General features: G+C 54.1%; 1 protein-coding gene across 1 annotated transcript; it reads right to left on the reverse strand.

Annotated features, from left to right (window-relative positions):
* Positions 1–3071: 3071 nt before the first annotated feature.
* Positions 3072–16552, reverse strand: PLPP7 (phospholipid phosphatase 7 (inactive)). The gene is made up of 2 exons (XM_072883136.1): positions 16099–16552; positions 3072–3875 (listed from the first exon to the last, which is right to left on the reverse strand). Exons 1-2 carry the CDS (start codon positions 16547–16549, stop codon positions 3511–3513), a joined length of 816 nt encoding a protein of 271 aa, XP_072739237.1. The 5' UTR covers positions 16550–16552; the 3' UTR covers positions 3072–3510.
* Positions 16553–18396: the final 1844 nt, after the last annotated feature.

The raw sequence follows: 18396 nt of genomic DNA on the forward strand, positions 1-18396 counted from the left end.
CCCTCCTCAGGCTGCAGGGCTTTAGGGACAGGCATGCTGCATCCATGCTCCTCCTCGCAAGCGGGAACTGAGGGCTGGAAGGCAGATGGCATCCGCACAGATCTAAAGCCCAAAGCCCAGGGAGATTGTCCTTTCCCTCGTGCTGCTGTGCCTTCCTTGCCTCTGAGCCAAAACACTCAGGATCCAGCCCTGGCTGTCTGTGAGTGCAGCACCGGGGGCTGAATCTCTCCCCACGCTGCCTCTTGGCTCCCCGGCACGGCCCGCAGCGGGATGGACAGGGCTGTGTTACTCAGACTGAAAGCTGAGGACAGTCCCGGCAGATTGTACCTTGTCGGTGGAAGAGCCGGGTCGTCCTGTCACCGCTGTCCCTGTGCCCCCACCCACGTGGCTGTGTCCCTGGGGCCACTGGGCTGGGGGTCTCCCGCCTTCCCCCAAGGGGTAATAGCTAACCCAGCCACAGCCTGTCCTGCTTGGTGGGTGACAGGGATGGGTAGGGACACAGGACACGGGCCAGGCAGCCCCACGGTGGGTACTGCCATCCCTCGCTGTTGCTATAGAGACAGAAGCTGGTTTTCGTAGCAGCGATGCTGGTTGTTTCTGAGCGGTACCTTCAGCATGGCAGGCAGCCGGGAGAGAGGGACGAGGGATGCTGTGCGGTGCCGTGCTGCTTGCCTTGCCGGGAGGGCTGGGCATGGCTGAGGCAAGGCTCTGCCGGGCCTTTCCTGGTGCCTCTGCGCCCAGATCTGCACTAACCTTGGGGGGGCTTCTCCCCAAACCCTCCCTGCCGAGCACGTGAGTGCCGGGGCTCCCCCGCTCTGGGCACTGAAGCACTGGGGGAGAGAAGGGGTGCAGGCTGTGGGGGTGCCAAAGAGGAAGGCTCCCGGGAGAAACCCTGTGTGGGAGCGAGCCCTGTCCTGCGAACCCCAACTTACCCCAGTGAGTCACCCCAACTCACCTCTTCCTGCCCTCCTGCCTCGCTTTGCAACCGCGTGCTGGGATGAGACCAGCTCAGCTGATGTTACCCACCACGGCAGCTCTCCAGGCCATGCTCTCCTGATTACACCAGCAAAGACCAAGAGTAACTCTTCCAAAGCCACCCTGGATATACCAGGAGAAGACAACGCAAGTGCAAGGAGACCTGGACCCAGAGACATGGCTGTAGGTGCATCCAGTCTAATTGCAAAGGTTCAATAAAACCCAGAGCCGCAAAGTGTGAGCTTCCTACAGAGCAATCAGGGCAAAGTTTCCCCCTGCTCCCTGCCTCTTCAGGTACCCACCAGCTATGCATAGGTGCATACGCACGCTATCAGAGCTGCAGTAACGTGCCTCCATCCTTCCTAGGGGTGAGGATAAACTCTGCCAAGTGTAATAATGCCTGGAAGAAAGAGAAAGCGCCATAGCTCAGGTCTTCGCATAAGTCTTTGCAGGAGAAGGAGGTTGGCAAAGAAAAACCCTGGCAGAGGCCAGGCGCAGTAGCACATCTCTGCTCCCACCCGCAGCAGTGCTCCCCATTTAAACGAGCAGCAGCAGGGGAGCGGGGCCACGCCGATCACCCCCCCGCTGCTCTGCCTGCTGCTGCACCAACCTGCCAGCCTGTGGGGATAACCGGCAAGACCCAGAGCTCTCCCCTTTCCTGAACACACTCGTGACAGCCCTTCCCAAGGGACCCTCGCACAGCCCACCTCCGGGGAGCTCCGCGGGAGGCTCGTCTTTAAAGGACATGGAAGCCCTCCTTATCGCACTTCGTCTCCAGCCTCGGAGCAAGCAGCACAGGAAGTCAGCAGCTCCCAGGGCTCTGCGCTGACATCCCAGCTGGAGACGCATGCCAGGGATAGATTTTCCGTTTAGCTTCTTTTCATATTAATTATCAAAGAGCAACAAATGCTAGCAGCTTGCAACAGTCATTATCTGAATGTCTTCTCCTTCTCACCAGCAGCCCCTGTAGGAAGAGGCTCCCCAACACGCAGGGATAGATGAGAGCACAAGACCTGGCTGGTTGCTCCCTGGCCTTGCAAGCCAGGTGCATGTTGCTCACTTGGGATAGACAGGAGGACAGGAATGATGGGATCCCTTCATTCTGCAGGATGCATCCAGCCTGGGAAGCTGCTGAGTCTGGTAGTGTCCATCACCCATCAAACATCAAACTCTCTTCTAAAGACAGAGAAACCACAGAGAACTGGAAGGTTCTGTGCAAAATACGGGATTTTCTTAGACAGTTGTGAGGGGTGATCCGTTTCAGGATCATGAGCATGGCCATCAACTGGGTAAAGATCAGCCAGGTTTCAGGGTGGCTGCTTGTCAATAATGGGAAGCTACGGCACCGTGTCTGGGCATCAAACTCTACATTCAGTAATCTCAGACCGGTTCACAGACATCAATTAGCTCAGCTTTGCAATCAAGGAAGGTCACGAGCACTCTCCTCATTTCATACGAGGTGAGGCAGAAACGTTCACTATTTCCCCCTGTAACAAGGTTACAGCCAAGCGAGCAGAGGCAGGGGTACGGGCAGTCCTGCCTCCCTGCCCTCTAGCTCACCAACACTGCTGGGCGTACCAGAAAGCAGGCAATGCTGTAAGAGACTTACCTTGGAAATTCCCATCTACAGCATCATTTGGCATAATTATAAAATCACGGCCGTGAAGAGATAGGAAAAGACTCTTTGCTGTGTACCTAGACCTGCTTTGCAAAATCACCACGATCCAGCACATTGCCTATTCAGTTACTCCCTACTAAGATGAAAATGGGCAACTTGTATTTGTCCTTTAGCAGACCAAACGCCCCCACACACACCCTCACAGAGCAGATTTTTTGAACAGCAGATGAAAGGCCGGCTTCAGCAGGCCACCTTCAGCAGCCTGAGCACCCATCTAGGTCCACCCCATCCAAAGCAAACCACTGAAGTGATCGCTTGCATCCCCTCGGTCAGCAAGACTGCAGGACTTGCTCCTAGTTGAACACGTATCTCAAAGCTACACTGAACTGGCTTTTGTCCCTTCCCTCATGATAGGAACCAAACAGAGCAGGATTTTTATGATTATTTATTATCTGTGAAGTGCCAGCAGTGTCCTGACTCTGTACAAGACACAACTGCTGGGCTTACAAAAAGAAAAAGCACTGTGGCCAAAATCATTTAGCCTCAGAAAAGTTAACAAACGTGTTCTCAGGAAGCTCTCAGGCGCTGCCCATCCTGAGGACATATCAAGGTGCTGATGTGAACCACCCAAACTAGGCAGACATGTAGCTCATTTCTCTCACCCGTAAAGCTCAATTAGGTTGCTGTCCAAACACAGTTTGAGAATATGGCCAAAATGCAGGTATGGCCCTTGATGGCTAAAACCCAATCCATTGCAATAAACTTTTTTTTTTTTCAGGTGGGGAAGCAACATTAAAAAACGCCACTACTCATGGAAGTTACAACGGCTTCCAACAAACAACATGTAAAAAATACTGGGAGGGAGACTCTGAAAGTATCTGCTAGTTTCCAGTGGAAAGGCATCAAGTCCCCCATGTTCACCAGATGGATATCAACATCTGACATGTGTTGGAAGACATCCATATCAACTCCACCAGCCTGAACTGTAAGTAGCCAAAAACAAAGCCAGACAGGACATCTGTGATGTGGTGCCGTCCGATCATGACGCGGGAAAAGCCCACACAGAGGGCCCAGAGGACCAGCAGGATCCGGAGAGGGATGGCCAAGACCAGGTGGTTGAGGAAGAACTTGGAGAGCATGGCCGCTCGGCTGGCATGCCCGGCTGGAAACGCGTAGGTGTCCATGGTCAGGTAGTCCAACAAGCCAGGGTTGATGTCGTATGGGCCCTTCCGCTTGGCCAGCTTCTGCAAACCAGCCACAATCATGATGTCCAGGAGCAGGGCTACAAAAGGAGAGACGAGGAGGGAAAGGTCACAGACAGAAGCAGTCAAGGGCAATTTTCAAGGCAGACCATTCAAGGATTGTCGCTGTCTTTAAATAAAGGTTTGGATTCAGTTCCAGCCAGGTGTCCACGGCTCAGCTGCATGCAACCCCCCTCATCCTCAGATCACCACCCAAATGTTAATTAACCCTCCCAGTTCACCCATGGCGAAGGCAAGTACCACTATCACCATCTCACAGAGGAGAAACCCAAACTGCAGAGGCAAGTGACCCGCCTGGGGAGGAAGAGAGCAACTGGCAAAGCTAAAATTAAAACTCTTTTGGCCCTCAAACCACCAGGCTGGGTGTCTCTGTTTCTGTCCTCCCCCCCACGCTTTAGAAACCTCATGCAGCAAGTGAGAGTACCCCTGCCCGGGGTGGCTCTCTGCTGGGGTGGCCAGGCTGCAGTGAGCAGTCGGTGGGAAGAAAGGTGCCCCGCAGCACTTTCTGGTGTCGTCCCTTGTCCTCCCCCAAGCCCACCACCTCCCTCCTGCCCAGACCCAGCCAGCAGGACCGCACTGCACTGGCAGATTTCACTAAGGAAAGAGCATTAAGAGACAGTAAGCCAAGGGGAAAGCTATACAATTAATAAAAAGGGCTTCTGCTGCAGGTATCAACACCAAATCACCTTTCTTCCCTAACTGCTTCGGGAGTGAAACCCGTCAGCACTTGTCTTCATCATCCTCCTCTTCATCCCACCCCCTTCACCCCAGCCAACAGGTACTGTCATTTCTATTTCCTAGCCTTGATTTTATTTTTCTTTAATCCCCTCATCTACTTTTCCCCAGCCCTCCTAATTAGTCAGAGTGCTGATTTCAGCTCCTCGCAGCAATGACAAGGAAATATATACCGTCATAAGCACAGCCTGCTCCCTCGGCAGGAATGCGAGAGGCTAGTTACTGGTTCCCGGGCCCTGATAAAGACCATTCCTTGAGAGCTGACAAGGTTTCAGGAGGATGGATGGGAGCGTGGCAGCGGCGGGGACGGGAAATGAGACGGCACATCGGAGGCAGGCGGCTCCTCCTGCCTGCTTGGCACCTGGCAGGAGCTGGGAAGCGAGGATCTGTCACGGCGGCTCTGCTCGCCCACCTCCCGCAGCGTGCCACCTCTGCGCGGCCAGCCCCCGGCATCGCTTTGGGAAGGAGCTGGTATTTATCCTGGCCAAACTCTCTCCTTATGGGAGGGCTACTTTTCTTCCCCATCTGCAGGGCATCTTGCGTGGGGACGGCAGACAGCAGGACGTCCCTGGACCTTCTGCCCACCACGTCCTGCCTGAGCCACTCCTGAGCTCTCAGAGCTGTGGAGGGGAGACGGAGCAGAGGAAAAGGTCTGGGCACCAGCTCCTCGCTAGCAGGAACAGCGGCACAGGCAGCAGTGGGACTCCAGCTTAAACACAAGAAGAAGCAGGAGGCTGACATGAAGGAAAGGTTCATAGGTGGCATCTGAAACAAGGTGGTGAGGCTCCAGGTGGCAGAGGGATGCAAGGAGGCTGGTCACAACACTGGCCCTGTAGCGGTAGCGATGGGCTTAGGAGGACAAGGACAGCCAGGGACTCTGCACAGAGCCCACCCGACGGGACGGGCAGATGGGGAGAGAGCAGGGGGAGGGCTGCAGCCCACGGCAGGGGACCATAATGCTGTTTGAGCAGAGCAGTTCTCTGCACTTTAAGATTTGCTGATATTATTTTACAGGGCTGGCTAGGGTGGGAAAAGGGAGAGGTGAATTTCAAACACAGGCTGCAGAGCCCTGGAGCAGCCACTCACCGCGGTTTCCTGTCAAGGCCGAATGCCGTCAGCACGGCTCGCAGCCGCCGAGGGCAACGAAGCGCTGGGGCTGGCCGGCCATTACGGGGCTCTGCTCACACTGGGCTTCCTAAATAAGCCCCAGCCCAGCTCCTCACCCCACCAAGGTGACCCCCCACGGCCCCGATTCAGCAAAGTGCTTCAGGAGCCAATTTTTAGAGCTCATCGGCTGCATTGCCCATCAGTCCCATCTCACCCTGGACAAGAGCTGGGTGAGAGCCGAAGCTCTGGGGCACAATCTCGGGAGCCCAGACTCGCACATTCATTTCAGAGAGATGATGCACCAGCGCTGCCAAGAGAAGACTCTGGCCCAAGCTGCTCCTGCTGAAGTCAGCAGCTTATTGCATTGCTGAGGCGCCCAGCCAGGACTCGGGAACCAGTCTGGGCACCCCGAAGGATCCCCAGTGTCTCCCATGGTGTTCAGTACACCCACTACAGACCATTGCCCACCAAACCCACCTGTAGATCAGTAGAACAAACGTCGTGTGCTTTAGCGACGCGTGGTGTTCACCATTGCCCATCAGTATTTTGCATTTACAAGATTTTTTTCCGGTCAAAGGTGATGTCAGGGCAACTTGAGGGATGCTGGCGTGTGCACACGGAGGTGTCCAGAGCATGGAGAACAAGCCAAAGAGCTGTTTTAATAATCCTTTCATTCAGAAGATGAATAAAATGGGCCTTCAGTACTGCTAGGTTTGATTTTCGTCAAATGATGCACAGAAAGCAGAAAGCCTCATTTGCCCACATTTCAAGATCTGAAGGCATGACAGCATTAAAACCGAGGGTTAATTTGCCGTTAAAAGACAAAAACCAAAGATCCCTCCGTCTGGTGCTTTTTCTGTCACTTCCCCCTGCACTTTCTGTTCCTTCCATGAAGCAACTTCTTTATGAAACAGCCCCAGCAGCCTGCCCTGCCCCGGCCCCCGAGGCACGGGGGGTCCCACCGCCCTCGCCCAGCTCTGGGTCTCAGCAGAGCCCCTGCAAAGCCCCGGGGGGGCCACGCTGCGCCCCTGCCCTCTCCTGCTGCTGCTGCTGCTGCTGCTGCGGCTGCTGCCGGTGGCCAGGCGCTGCCAGAGTGAATCAGCACGCAGCACTGCTGCCGACGGTGCTGCCAACGGCCCATCCTTCAGAAACAGATACAGACGGTGCCGTCGCTCAGCAGCCCCGGCCCGGGCCCTATTCCCTTGCAATTCCTTGACCTACATACCCGCTTGGACTTCAGCTCGCTTGCTTTCTCCCCTCCGCTGTTTCAGCTCAATGCAAACCAAGTCCTCCCTCCTCAGCTGGGCACATCCGCGCCGGCGTTACGCAGCTAAGGGTTACCTTTCTCATAGGCATCCGTGGTGGGTCCAGCTGCAGGTGGGTGGCTCTGCACTGGGAAAGGTGCCTGCTGGCTACTGAAGCGGTTGCATCCGAAGCCCCTTAGCCTTGCACCTGCCAGTGCAGCCCCAGCCACCTGCAAATCGGCATCTCCACCTTCGGTCTGCCCTTTCCCTGTCCCTAATGCAGAGACGTGCAAATCCTTCAGACCGACACAACTGAAGGCTGGAGGAAATATAGCCCTGAGAGAGACCGCAGAGGGAGCCTGCAGCTGATTTACCAGCCTGCACTCCCACAACGCTGCTCTCTGGAGACGGACAGGGCTGTCAGAGGCATAGCAGAGATGGCAGAGTGCCACCTGACCAAGGGGTGAGATGAGAGGAGCAAGAAATTGTAATTTTAAGCATTTTTTCATCATGCCCTTCCCCCAGATCCAGGTAGCATTGGATTTAAAACACAGGCAGCCTTGGATTTAAAATCCAGGTAGCATTGGATTTAAAAGAGCAAAGGAAGGATTAGCTCTTGCCCATTGCTCCTTTCACATTTTTCTGAAAAAGATCCAGAATTTCCCCTTTGACCTGGCTGCTAAGGGAAACAATCCTTTAGATTTCCACTGCAAAACCATCCGATCGCAAAAAGCTCTATTAACATCTAAAAATTCCTTAAAGCGCAAACCCAAAGAGCGAGCCTTGTCTGCCTGCGACAATTTTAGCATCAGAGATCACCTTGGTATTGTAAATAGCCAACATCTGGCATCAGATGCACAGTAAATGAGCTGAAAGTGAGCCCCCTGGGCAGACGTTTTATATCTATTAATAAGAAAAGGAAAACAATTATCTGCCTTTCCCCTACCACCAAATGTTAGGAGCCCATTAAGAGTGGAGAGGCGAGCGGAGAGGCGAGCCCTGCGCAGGCAGGGCACAAGGACGAACCCGAAGCATCGCCGCAGCAGAACCGAGCCAAACCCCAAAGCTGGTGTTTAAGGGAAGTCGACACAGTTGGACGTCCCCTGTCACTGTAAGGTCCTTTCTGTCCCAGCACCCGAGGTGCCATCTCTGCAGCCATCCCTTACGGAGGGGGGGCTGAAAGAGGCTGAGGATGGGGAGAGCACCCTCGGGGACATCGCCTGCCCCAGGTCAGAGCCAGGCAGCATCTCCACGGATGGAGGCAGATTCCAGCTGAGATGTTTATATAAACATGTTATCAAAACCACAGCTGAAAAACAACCTGGGTGCAGTGCTAGGGGCGGGGCGGGGGGGGAAGGAGCAAGCCAAAAAAGCCCTTGGCCTCGTCTGCTCCTGCAGCCGTGATTCACATGACTTCATGCACATGGGGCTGCTTGGACGAGACAAGGCAGCTCTCCAGAGTCCAGCCTGTGAGATCGGGATCAGAAACAGAGTCACAAGCTGGACTCAGCCTCCCAGCGCTGCGGCTGAGCACACGGGGAGAGGAAAAGGGGGAGGTAAATGCCCAGGAACGAAGAGTGAGCCCATCCCGTGAGCTCAGGCGGCACCCAAGGGTGGGAGCAGATGTGCATTGGACAACCCCCTCTGCCCAGCCCCAGAACCATTTCAAAGCAGAGCCAAGCTGGCAGTAACTCATCGCCTGGGCTTCAGAGCCTGCAGCCTGCTCTGACCCGGGTCCCACTGTGCTGGAGGCCCACGCCAACCCCCCTGAGATGGCATGTGCTCCCTGACACAGCTCCCGAGGCCACGCGTAGGGCCAAGGCTGGCTTTGAAGGTCCTGTATTTCCCAAATTAGCCAACCTCACTCAGGAGTGAACCCAGCAAACAGCTCCTTTTGCTTCACAATTAGAATTAGTTTTCTTTTTCCCCCTTTTTTTTTTTTTCTTAGTTACATGCCCCATCCTACTGGTTCTGAACTTCCCAAATCTCCTGCAGGCATTAGGCTCCCTGACCTGGAAAATGAGCCGTTTGCAGCCTTGACTAGTTGACATTAAGGAAAGATGCAGGTTTCAAAAGCATCTTCACCCTCTCTCCGGTGGAGTCGGTGGCAGCTGGAAGAGCTCCACTCCTCTGGAAGTGAACTCCTCTGCTCCATTTTCTTCCCCAAATGTGGTACTATTAGGTGTAAGACCTGACAAAAGGCACAGATGGCATGACACATTGAAGAACCAATGAATCAGACACTGCAGCGTTTTGGGGGGAGGTTATTTTTTGGCTGAACAAGCAGCAGAGTGGGGTAAGTGGCCACGGGGAGGTGAAAAAAATGGTGGAAAGCAGCATTGTGCAATTAATTAAAAAAAACCCCAACAACTAAAAATAGACCTGCTATATCCTAGATTATTAGAAACAGCCCCGAGTGCAAACACAGGCTGCCTGGAGTTCTCCCCTTGGAAATACTGTGCCCTGGGAGCTGGACAGTTTGTATCTCAGCATCAGTTACTGAGCGGGGCTGCCTCGCTGGGGGTCTGCACGGCCTGGGGACGAGACGCAGGCGAGAGGGTGAGCGCAGAGAGAAGGGCTCGTGCTGATGGGGAAAATGAGCTGAGCAGCCTCCCAGGCTCAGCTGCCTCCCAGAAGGCCTCCGACAGCGTGCAATGCCCCTGTATGCCATGGCAGCGGTGCCGGTAACATCAGTGCACCCCAGAACCGTGCGCTGCAACACGCACAAGCACAACGGCACCGTACGGGATGAGCTGGAGGAAGAAAACTGCCTTGGGCTGATGACCAACAGCATCTCGCAGCCCACAAAGGCTGGGCTCCTCGCTTGGACTCAGCGCTGCTTAGGCTTGTGTTTACACCCCACTGCCTTCAGTAAGGCAAATCAGCAAAAAAACCTTGGGGCTGATTCTGTGGTGCTCCGAGGGCATCCAACCATCACACCTCACAGCGCGTTAGACCCGGATCAGGTACGTCTGCCAGCATCCCTGTATAGACAGAAATGGAGGGCGAGACCAGAACTGCGTTCCAGGTGAAAACATGGAGATTTCTTCCAAGAGGAGGAAAAAGAGACAGTTCATCTGATTCCTCTCTCCCGCCCCTATCCTCCACTGAGCCTAGCCCGGAGCGGGGTACCCGATGGGCTCTCCCTGCCCGCCGCTCTTCCCAGCGACTCACCTCGCTGCCCAACGCTCCTCCACCTTCCTCCTCCCAACCACTGCTCCTGTCAGGGCGCGTCAGAGGCAAACACACTCACCCATTTCTCGGGATCTCCCTCCGGGCCAGAGCCTGTCTAAGCTCCTCCGGCAGGGCTGGCTCTGCCTGAGCGAAACAGCTACCGTCCCCTTTGAGCCCCAGGCAGGGGCACTGGGAAACTGTTCTCCGAGTGACAGACATAAGGATGACTCATTTCCCATGTTTATTCCCCCTCTTCCCATTCAACAACCCTCACGCTTCTTTCCTCTTTCACTCTGCATTCAGGCTCTGGAACATTTTGCCTGCTCGCTCTGCGCGAGGGTTGGATTTCAGCTTACTGCAGTTTCCCCAAGGGCTGCACGCTGATGGCTGCAGGGCTTGCAGCATCCTCAGCACCAAGCAGCTGGCCAGGACCTGAGCTCCTCGATGCTGCCCACTACAAGGGGCTGATCGGACCATGGGTCTGACAGAGACCCTGCGCAGGTCCCTGGAAATACCCCCACGCCCCCTCCAGCCACAGTCAAATGGGTCCCAGCCTGTCACTGACTGTCCTTTATCTGAAGGGACACTGCAGACTTGCAAGCCTGCCCTGCAGTGAACAGTATACATCTGCTATAGAGGCAGCAGGCGAGGAAGGGAAGGGGGGCAGGGAAGCCAGGAGAGCTGGGCATTGCTTGCTGTTCAGAGATGCCTCGGCTCATCAGCTCTGAAGGGATGAAGGGTGAAGATGGCACCCACCGAAGGACCAAGGACTTTAACTGCTGTATCTGGGCACGACAAAAAGAGGCAGATTAGCAGCCTGATGTGATGAAGAGGAATATTTAATGCCAAGCCTGACCTATGTCTAGATGCTGGATGCAGGGAGCGGGCATCTGTGTTGTTCCCTCTGCCTGGCACCCACCATGGGTCAGTCATGTTGGGGTACTTGACATTTAAACGTTTCCACCTCGCTGGGCAGATGTGCTGCAAACTTGCTGAGATCTCAGTGAGCACTGGCAGGGCTGGGACGGGAGCAGGAGAGGGGCTGAACCTCCTCCATGTGCCAGGTTTTACAAGGAGGGGATGGCTCACGCAGGGCGCCAGTTCCCGAGCTGCTCTCCCCTTCCCTGCCGCAACCTCATCTGCCCTGTCTAGCTCAGGAAATCCCCAGCCTCACAGTGGGAAAATGAAAGGGGAAAAAATGGACACATCTGGCCCCAAACCATCTCTGGGGCTCTTGGCTTAGCAAGCTCTGCTGCAGACGGACTGATCCATCTGCCAGGCAACTCCCCGGCCTCTCTGCTGGGTCTGGGCTGCTGAGCCCTGAGGCTCGACAGGATGAGCTTGTCTGTACAGCCTGGGCATTTAATCTACTCGGTGACCTTTACCAGCAATGGGCTGTACTAGCTGGATTTTCACCACACAGGCTCCAAAGAAAAGCATGACAGTACCTGAAGCACCTCCGTATTGTTACAGCAGGGTCAGCGGGGTCTCGAGGGGCCTGGTGAAGGCATTTCTCGCTCCCTTTCCTTCCTAACCCACCACTTTCCTGCCAATCTGGTCTTGCTTGGAAGCTGCCAGGGTGGAAGTCCTATATATGTATTTATAAATATATATATATTTTAAAATAAATATATATGTGGTTCAGGATAAAGTCACAGCTCTGCAGGGGACTATGCCTCAGAATATCACGGCTTGGATCCTGGTCAGACTAAAGCTAGGTCAGTATTCAGGGAGAAGGCTGGAGAGAGCAAGAACTGCCTTCTTGCTGACCTTCAGGAGTGGAGAAGCGACGCTGGGCTCCCCTCCTTTCCTCCTCCTGTGGCAAGCCACCCATCCTCAGCCTGCCACGCTGCTCGCGATGATACGTCCACACCCTGCGGCACTGCTTTATTTGATGGCAATAAATGCTTAGTGACAGCACCAAAGAGCCAACCCGCCCCTCGGAAGCGGGATGCAGAGCCAGCTGGTGATGGATGAGGACTGGGACCTGTGTCACTGAGACTGCAGGCAAAGAGAAGACCAGGGCTTTCTCTCCTCCTAGTACGAATACCTATTTCAGAAAGCCATGACCAAAGCAGAACCAGTTAACGGCTGGTATTTCAAACCGAGCACAAATATGTTATTTTACGTGCAAGGGTTAACCAAGCAGATACCTTCCGACAGCAAAGGCACATGGCTGGACTGCAGATAACTACACAAGGTGGCGATTTGGCTCTAAACACAATAGGTGGGCTTCAACGGAGCGACCACTTTGGGCAGATGACCATATTCCATCCCCATCGCAGTAAGAAGGTGCCTGGACCTGGAAGGACCATCAGTCTAACGAGATCAATCTGTTTAGCTTAATAAATAGGAGGTGAAGAAATGACTTGAGCCCTATCCAAAATATTGAAAGGCAGAAGAGATGTTGGCTTAAAAGAGCTATTCAGCTGAAGAGACAAGGTTATGCAGACGCAATGAAGGGAAGAGACGAGTCAAACTAAAAGCAAGGCGCTTGTGAGACTACCTACCACTGCAGTAATATAGAAATGGTTTTGACAAGTTCACCCTCACTTGTAATTGTACATCAGATTGAGTGTTTGGGTTTTTTCCCTTAACGAATTGAACAGAAATAAATTAAGGGATGTGCTACAGCCTGTATTTTGCCGTGGGTTAGATCAATGATCCAAATGTTCTTTGCTGGCTTTGCAGTCAATGAATCACTAAATTTGGATCCACATCCTCACCAGATGGATCAGAACCAGAAACCGAGGTTCAGCTTCCCCCAGGGTTTAATGGAGTTTCTGTCTGGTTCTGAAGCAGATCCTGGAATTTTAGTGAAAGTTTTATATCTGTTTTCCCCCTGAAAGCCCGACTGCAAGGTTCAAATGATTTTCTAAGCACCTCAGTTTTTATGGAATCCTTGTGGTTGCAGAGAAAAGCTTGAACGGTCCTAAAAGTTCCAACACTGACAGACAAATAAAATGAACTCTAAACTTGGGGGGTTTCCTGAGTTGTGATTTTCTCGATTTGGCTGGGGGGTGCAGTCTTTCTTCCTGACTCTTCAACAGCCAGGGTTGGCAATGCTGAGATAGTCTTCCTGAAAGCACATTCTGGCAGAGGGATTTTTATAGTGGGCACAGATATCTGATTTCTTCCATCTTTTCAGTAACAGGCTGTGAGCGTGCTTCTCTGGCTGTTTGGTATTTGCTGGAAAAGATTACGATGAGGAGAATCAATAAATTCCATCACAGATGACAAACATGGAGGGAAAACATTGCTTGGGGTTGCTAATCAACATCTGCAGTTGGGATGGATGGAGCATCCCAGGGTCAGACCCCCTCACCCGAAATGCTCCCACATGTGTTGGCAAAGCTCCTGCCAAGAGCTCCTCAGGCGCAAGTGCCCCCCCTCCATCTGCAGTGGTGCTTCTGCCAGGTTCCTGGTCCCATTTCAGCAGTCTCCTGTCTCCTCGCCTTGAAAGCCTGATTGCAAATCCTAAACAAGTGCTCTATGATGGGCTGGCTCCCTGCCCAGAGACTGCATCAGAAATTCTGCTTGATGTATCAAACTCTCAGCGAGGAGGGGGAAGGGAGGAGAGCCAGGGGAGGTAAGGAAGGGGTCCATAGACAACCCCAACTTCCCTGCTTCCCTCTTCCCAGGAGACCAGCGAAGCACCAGGAGGTTCCCTTCCCTTTGACCTGTCCCTCCCCAGGAGGGCTTTACACCACATCCTGATGGATTTGATCCACAGGAAAGCAGCACTGAGAGGGACCAAGGATGCCAGATGCAGCAGTCATGCCATACCCTTCCTGTTTACTCATGAGACCCCACTTCTCACGGGATCTGTCTAGGTCCACCAGCCCCACACTGCCCGGCCAGACTCCTTCCTCCACCAGCAATGCAGGTATTATGGCAGCAGCTACTCGGATATTCGGAGTTCCTGACTGCAATCTTAAATATCAAACCAAGGCCACACTCACAGCAGAGATCTGCTCTGTGGGGTGACAGAAGTCCTGCTGAGGAAGCTCTGGCCAGAGAGGCTCAGGGCACCTTGGTCAGTCCCACCAGTCAGTGTTGTCTACTCGGAGGGCAAAGTGGAGCTCTTTGGCGGCTGCCAGACCTACGGAGCTGTCAAGTCACGTCGTGAACTAGTCCTTCACACAATTTAACTATTTTCTTTCTTGGCAGGTGGAGAAGAGGGATGGGAGTAGTGTGTCTAGGCAAGGAAGCAAGACTTCAGAACCCCCCCGAGTCATCCCCGGGCACCACATTTGAGCTCAGGAGACCTGGAGATGCAGGCAGCGGTGCAGGGCTGAGCCCTCCCAGCGACCACCTGATACTCAAAAGTTTCAATGCAACCCAGAGGTGGCTTTGCATTTGGCCTCCTCACACGGCAACAGAAGAGCGAGAAAACCTTTCTTGTTTTTAAGCCAAAGGTGGCATTAGCTCTTTATAAGGATCTCAAATATTTTGGAGTCAAAGAGGTCAGTTTTCAGGCTTCAAAACTGTCAAAGGCTCTCGGGTCAAGAGACATCTGGAAACCGTGCTGGTTGGTGTTAGCCACCTACTATTTCGTTCTCGTGCCCTTTTAAATGGAGCTTCTTTTCTCAGTGAGAGGTTGACCCAGCGCACCGAGGAGCCCCTGGAAGAACTGCTGACGTCGGCGGGCTCTGCATCACGCAGATGCTATTCTGGCTTCTTCCCCGCGATGGCCTCCCTTCATTAGATGTCACAGCACGAGGACAGTCTCTTTCAAAGGCAGAGGGGAGAAAAGGCAGCTACCACTGTGCTTTTCAAGCCAGTTCAGTGCAATCTTCACCCTCTCCAAAGGATGAACTTGTGAAAAAAAAACCTGGGACCACGATGCAGAGCCCGCACTGCATCACAGTCAGCCACTGCAGACAGGACGTCCCTCTCCTGAGGTGCCTCTGCAATAAAATGTCCCTACGTCCCCTCAAAAGACTCCCTGAGAAGCAAAGGCCTAAATCCAATGTTGTCGATTTCTCTTACCAATCGAAAGCGGGAGTTCCAATCGCTGGTTTTTTGGGGTGGGTGAAACACTGGGGCTGATCACAGACAGATGAGATAGTAACTAGTCACAAGGAAAAATATGATAACTGGGCCCCATGCCAAAGGCAGAAGAGAGAGAAGAGCAAGGTCCTCAGGTAGACGCGGCCAGGGTGGGCTGGGGCCAGGATCTAAGGCAAGTCAAGCCTAGAGCTCAGACTGGTCACTGGTGGGACATCGGTCCACACGGGTGGGATGGGCCCTGCTCAACTGAGAAGGCAACTCCTTTAACACGTCCCAACCTCCAGAAACAAGGACACTGACCACCGCACAAGAAAGGACTAGCAGGAGAGCCAGAGAGATCCCAGCCCATCTGCACAGCCTCTGGGTCAAATTAGCTCATGGAAATGGGGACAGCAGCAAGGAAGGTCCTCATGGGAAGGAGGATGCGAGATCAAACCGCAGCAGGGCAGGAGACAGGACTCCATCATGCGGCGGCTGAGACGTGGAGCCAGGGTCTGTTCAAGAAGGTGATGAGGGGATGGAAATATTTTTTTTCTCAAGGATATCCTCAGGAATTGATCCAGATATCAAAGATTAAAATCTTTGTTTTCCCCACCTATCAAACCACCAAGGCAGATGACCATAAATTAAATAAAAGACATCGCTGCTGGTATCCACCTGCACATCACAGACACTTCCTTGGTCTGATGGGACAACCCTGCCCCATGCAGGACTGGGGACCTGCCCCTACTCCGTGGGTGTCACCAGCCACCAGGATTACTCCATCCCTTTTAGACAACTTTTTGCCACATCCATCACCCATGGTACCCAGGACCGAGACGGCCAATAAGTGCAGCATTCACCCTAAAGGTCACTCCCTGCTTCCTGACCACATCGGTGGCTGGGAGCAGTCAGAGGAGGAGTCCCAGTGCCGCTGTCCCTTGTGACCAGGGCTGGGCTTTCCCGGTGGGGAGGGAGGTTTGCCACTCACCTAGCAGCAGGTTCATGAGGACCTCTTGGCCTGCCAGCGTGCTGCTCTTCACCAGGCAGATGAGTGTACCCGCGATCCAGGGGATCCCGTGCCCCGTTATCCCCAGGAGGTTAATCATGGAGCGGGCACCACCCCAGGAGGAAGCTCTGTTGGCACACACTCCCAGCCTCTTGGACATGCAGATATCAATGGCCAGCAGGGAGTTGAAGGCGATTCCCTTGAAGGAGGGGTTGAGCTGCATGCAGTCCTCTTCGGGCAGCTGCTGCGACTGCCTCCGCTCCTTGGGGTTGCTGTTCTGGGCACCAGCTGCCCCGGCCTGGCCGCTCTGCTTTCTGCCAGAGCTCCTGCTCTCCTGGTTCACTTTCAAGGGCTGATTCAGGGAGAGGAACTCAGCCCTGTTGAGGACATTGTTCCTGTCTCTTGCCCTGGACCGCGGCTGGGATGCTGGCATTGCAGTCTCTCTCTAACGCAACCTGCTTTGCAAACACCGGGAAGGAGAGAAATCCCTCTTCTCCCTGCAGAAAGCTTCCCCCACTCCCACCCTCACGAGCCGTGAATTTGGGAAGCTACAAAGGTTCCCCTCTGTTGCAGTTGCCCCCAGCACTTACTGCAGCTGTTAAATATAGAGTAAGGAATGCACATGGCTGTTTACTTCATGGGCCTAGCAAGCTTGGAAGGAAAATTAATGCCAGGCTTGGCAGCCACTCCAGTGCCAGGGAAAAAGGTGAAACAGCCAATAGATTGGAAGAAGAGGAGGGAAAAGCGTTGTGCCAAAGGTTGGTTGCTTCTGGCCTGGTCTATTTAAATCTTCCAATTGCTTATTCCCCTGGGCTGCAAGGGAAACTGGGAAATGTAGTTTTTTGCCCTACAATTCACATTTCAGTGTCGGAGAGTCAGAGCTGGAGGAGGTCACGGCATGCCCCCCTCCCCACGGCAGCTGGTATTGCTCCTGCGGTGGACTGTGCCACCTGGCTTTGCAAGCTCCACGGCTGGGCGTTGCTCGGGGGGCTTTTCCCTAAGGGGCTTTCCCCGGGTATCTTCTCAGTTTGCCTGTTCTGCAACATCTCACCCCTGCTAGGGCACCCTAAAGACCACCTTCCTCTCCCTGGTATGGATACCTTTCAAACATCACTAGCCACATCCTCTTTCCCCGCTCAGGGTGCGTCCCTGCAGCGACTTCCATCACTCACCTCATCCCTGGACCCAAGGAGAAGCATCACCTGCCTCCTGATTAAAAGAGACACGGCGCCGCTAATGAATTCCCATCCCCCTGCCCCCAGCGCCGAGCGTGGCCTCAATACCGCGCACGTTTCTGCCGTGTCATCCAGCATCGCAGATCCCATGCTGAGAGCGGGTGACAGGCGGTACCCGCGTCCCGGAGCTGCGGGTGTGATCAGCAGCACAGGTACTGGCCCCAGGGGAGCGGGCATCGCGGGGTGGGGAGGAGGAAGGCTCATGCCAGGCCCTGGGGAGTCCTCCTGCAAAGGAGAGGGAAGAACTGCCGTCCCTCCTGCCACGGCACGTTGTGCTCCACCGCTTCATCTGTGCACGGCAGCCGTCAGCCTCCCACCTCCCCGCTCCCCACCGCAGCTGGGGTGAGCCCCTCTGAGACATCTCCCACCCGCCGATCACCAGCGCTGGCGAGCCCCCACGAGAACATCCCGTCTGCGCTCGCAGCTCCAGTTTACAGGTCTGAATGATCTTGCTACAGTCCCTGAACCGCAGCTGTGTGGATCTAAGCCTCAAGCACCGCTGGGAGAGACTGTCCATCTCGGCTCCTCCTGCCTGAAGGACAGCAGCCCACTGCAGCAACCGCCTGAGCCAGATCCACCCGGGCTGCCACCTTCCCTGAGCAACGGGCTGTCGCGGTTCCACACCACCCACACGCTCAAGAAATAGGATTATTCCTATGCAAATAGGCTGGAAATCCCCCATGGACAGAGAAGTGGAGAAGATGAGTATTGCACCGAGGAGCAGAACAGGCACGTCTCTTAGTGCCAGTGACATTTGCCTACACAAATGCCCGGTTACAGAGTAACCTGTAGTATTTCTACAGGTACCCTAGCCCAGGCATCTTCAAAAGTCTTGTCCAAAATCCACTGGAGAGCTTAAGTGCTAAATGAAAGGTGGTTCTTGGCTTTCTAAGATAATAAGAAAAATTTTGCACCTTCTTCACACTTTTTATCCATAGATCTCAAAATCCTCTAGACGAACTACGCATCCAGCCTGTGCCCATCTCACAGACAGACTGGCCAGAGGCGAGGGGCCTGTGTGGCCAAGCAAGTGCCAGAGGTCCTG

The sequence above is a fragment of the Ciconia boyciana genome, chromosome 18 (genome assembly GCF_034638445.1).
Source record: "Ciconia boyciana chromosome 18, ASM3463844v1, whole genome shotgun sequence".
Taxonomy (NCBI): domain Eukaryota; kingdom Metazoa; phylum Chordata; class Aves; order Ciconiiformes; family Ciconiidae; genus Ciconia; species Ciconia boyciana.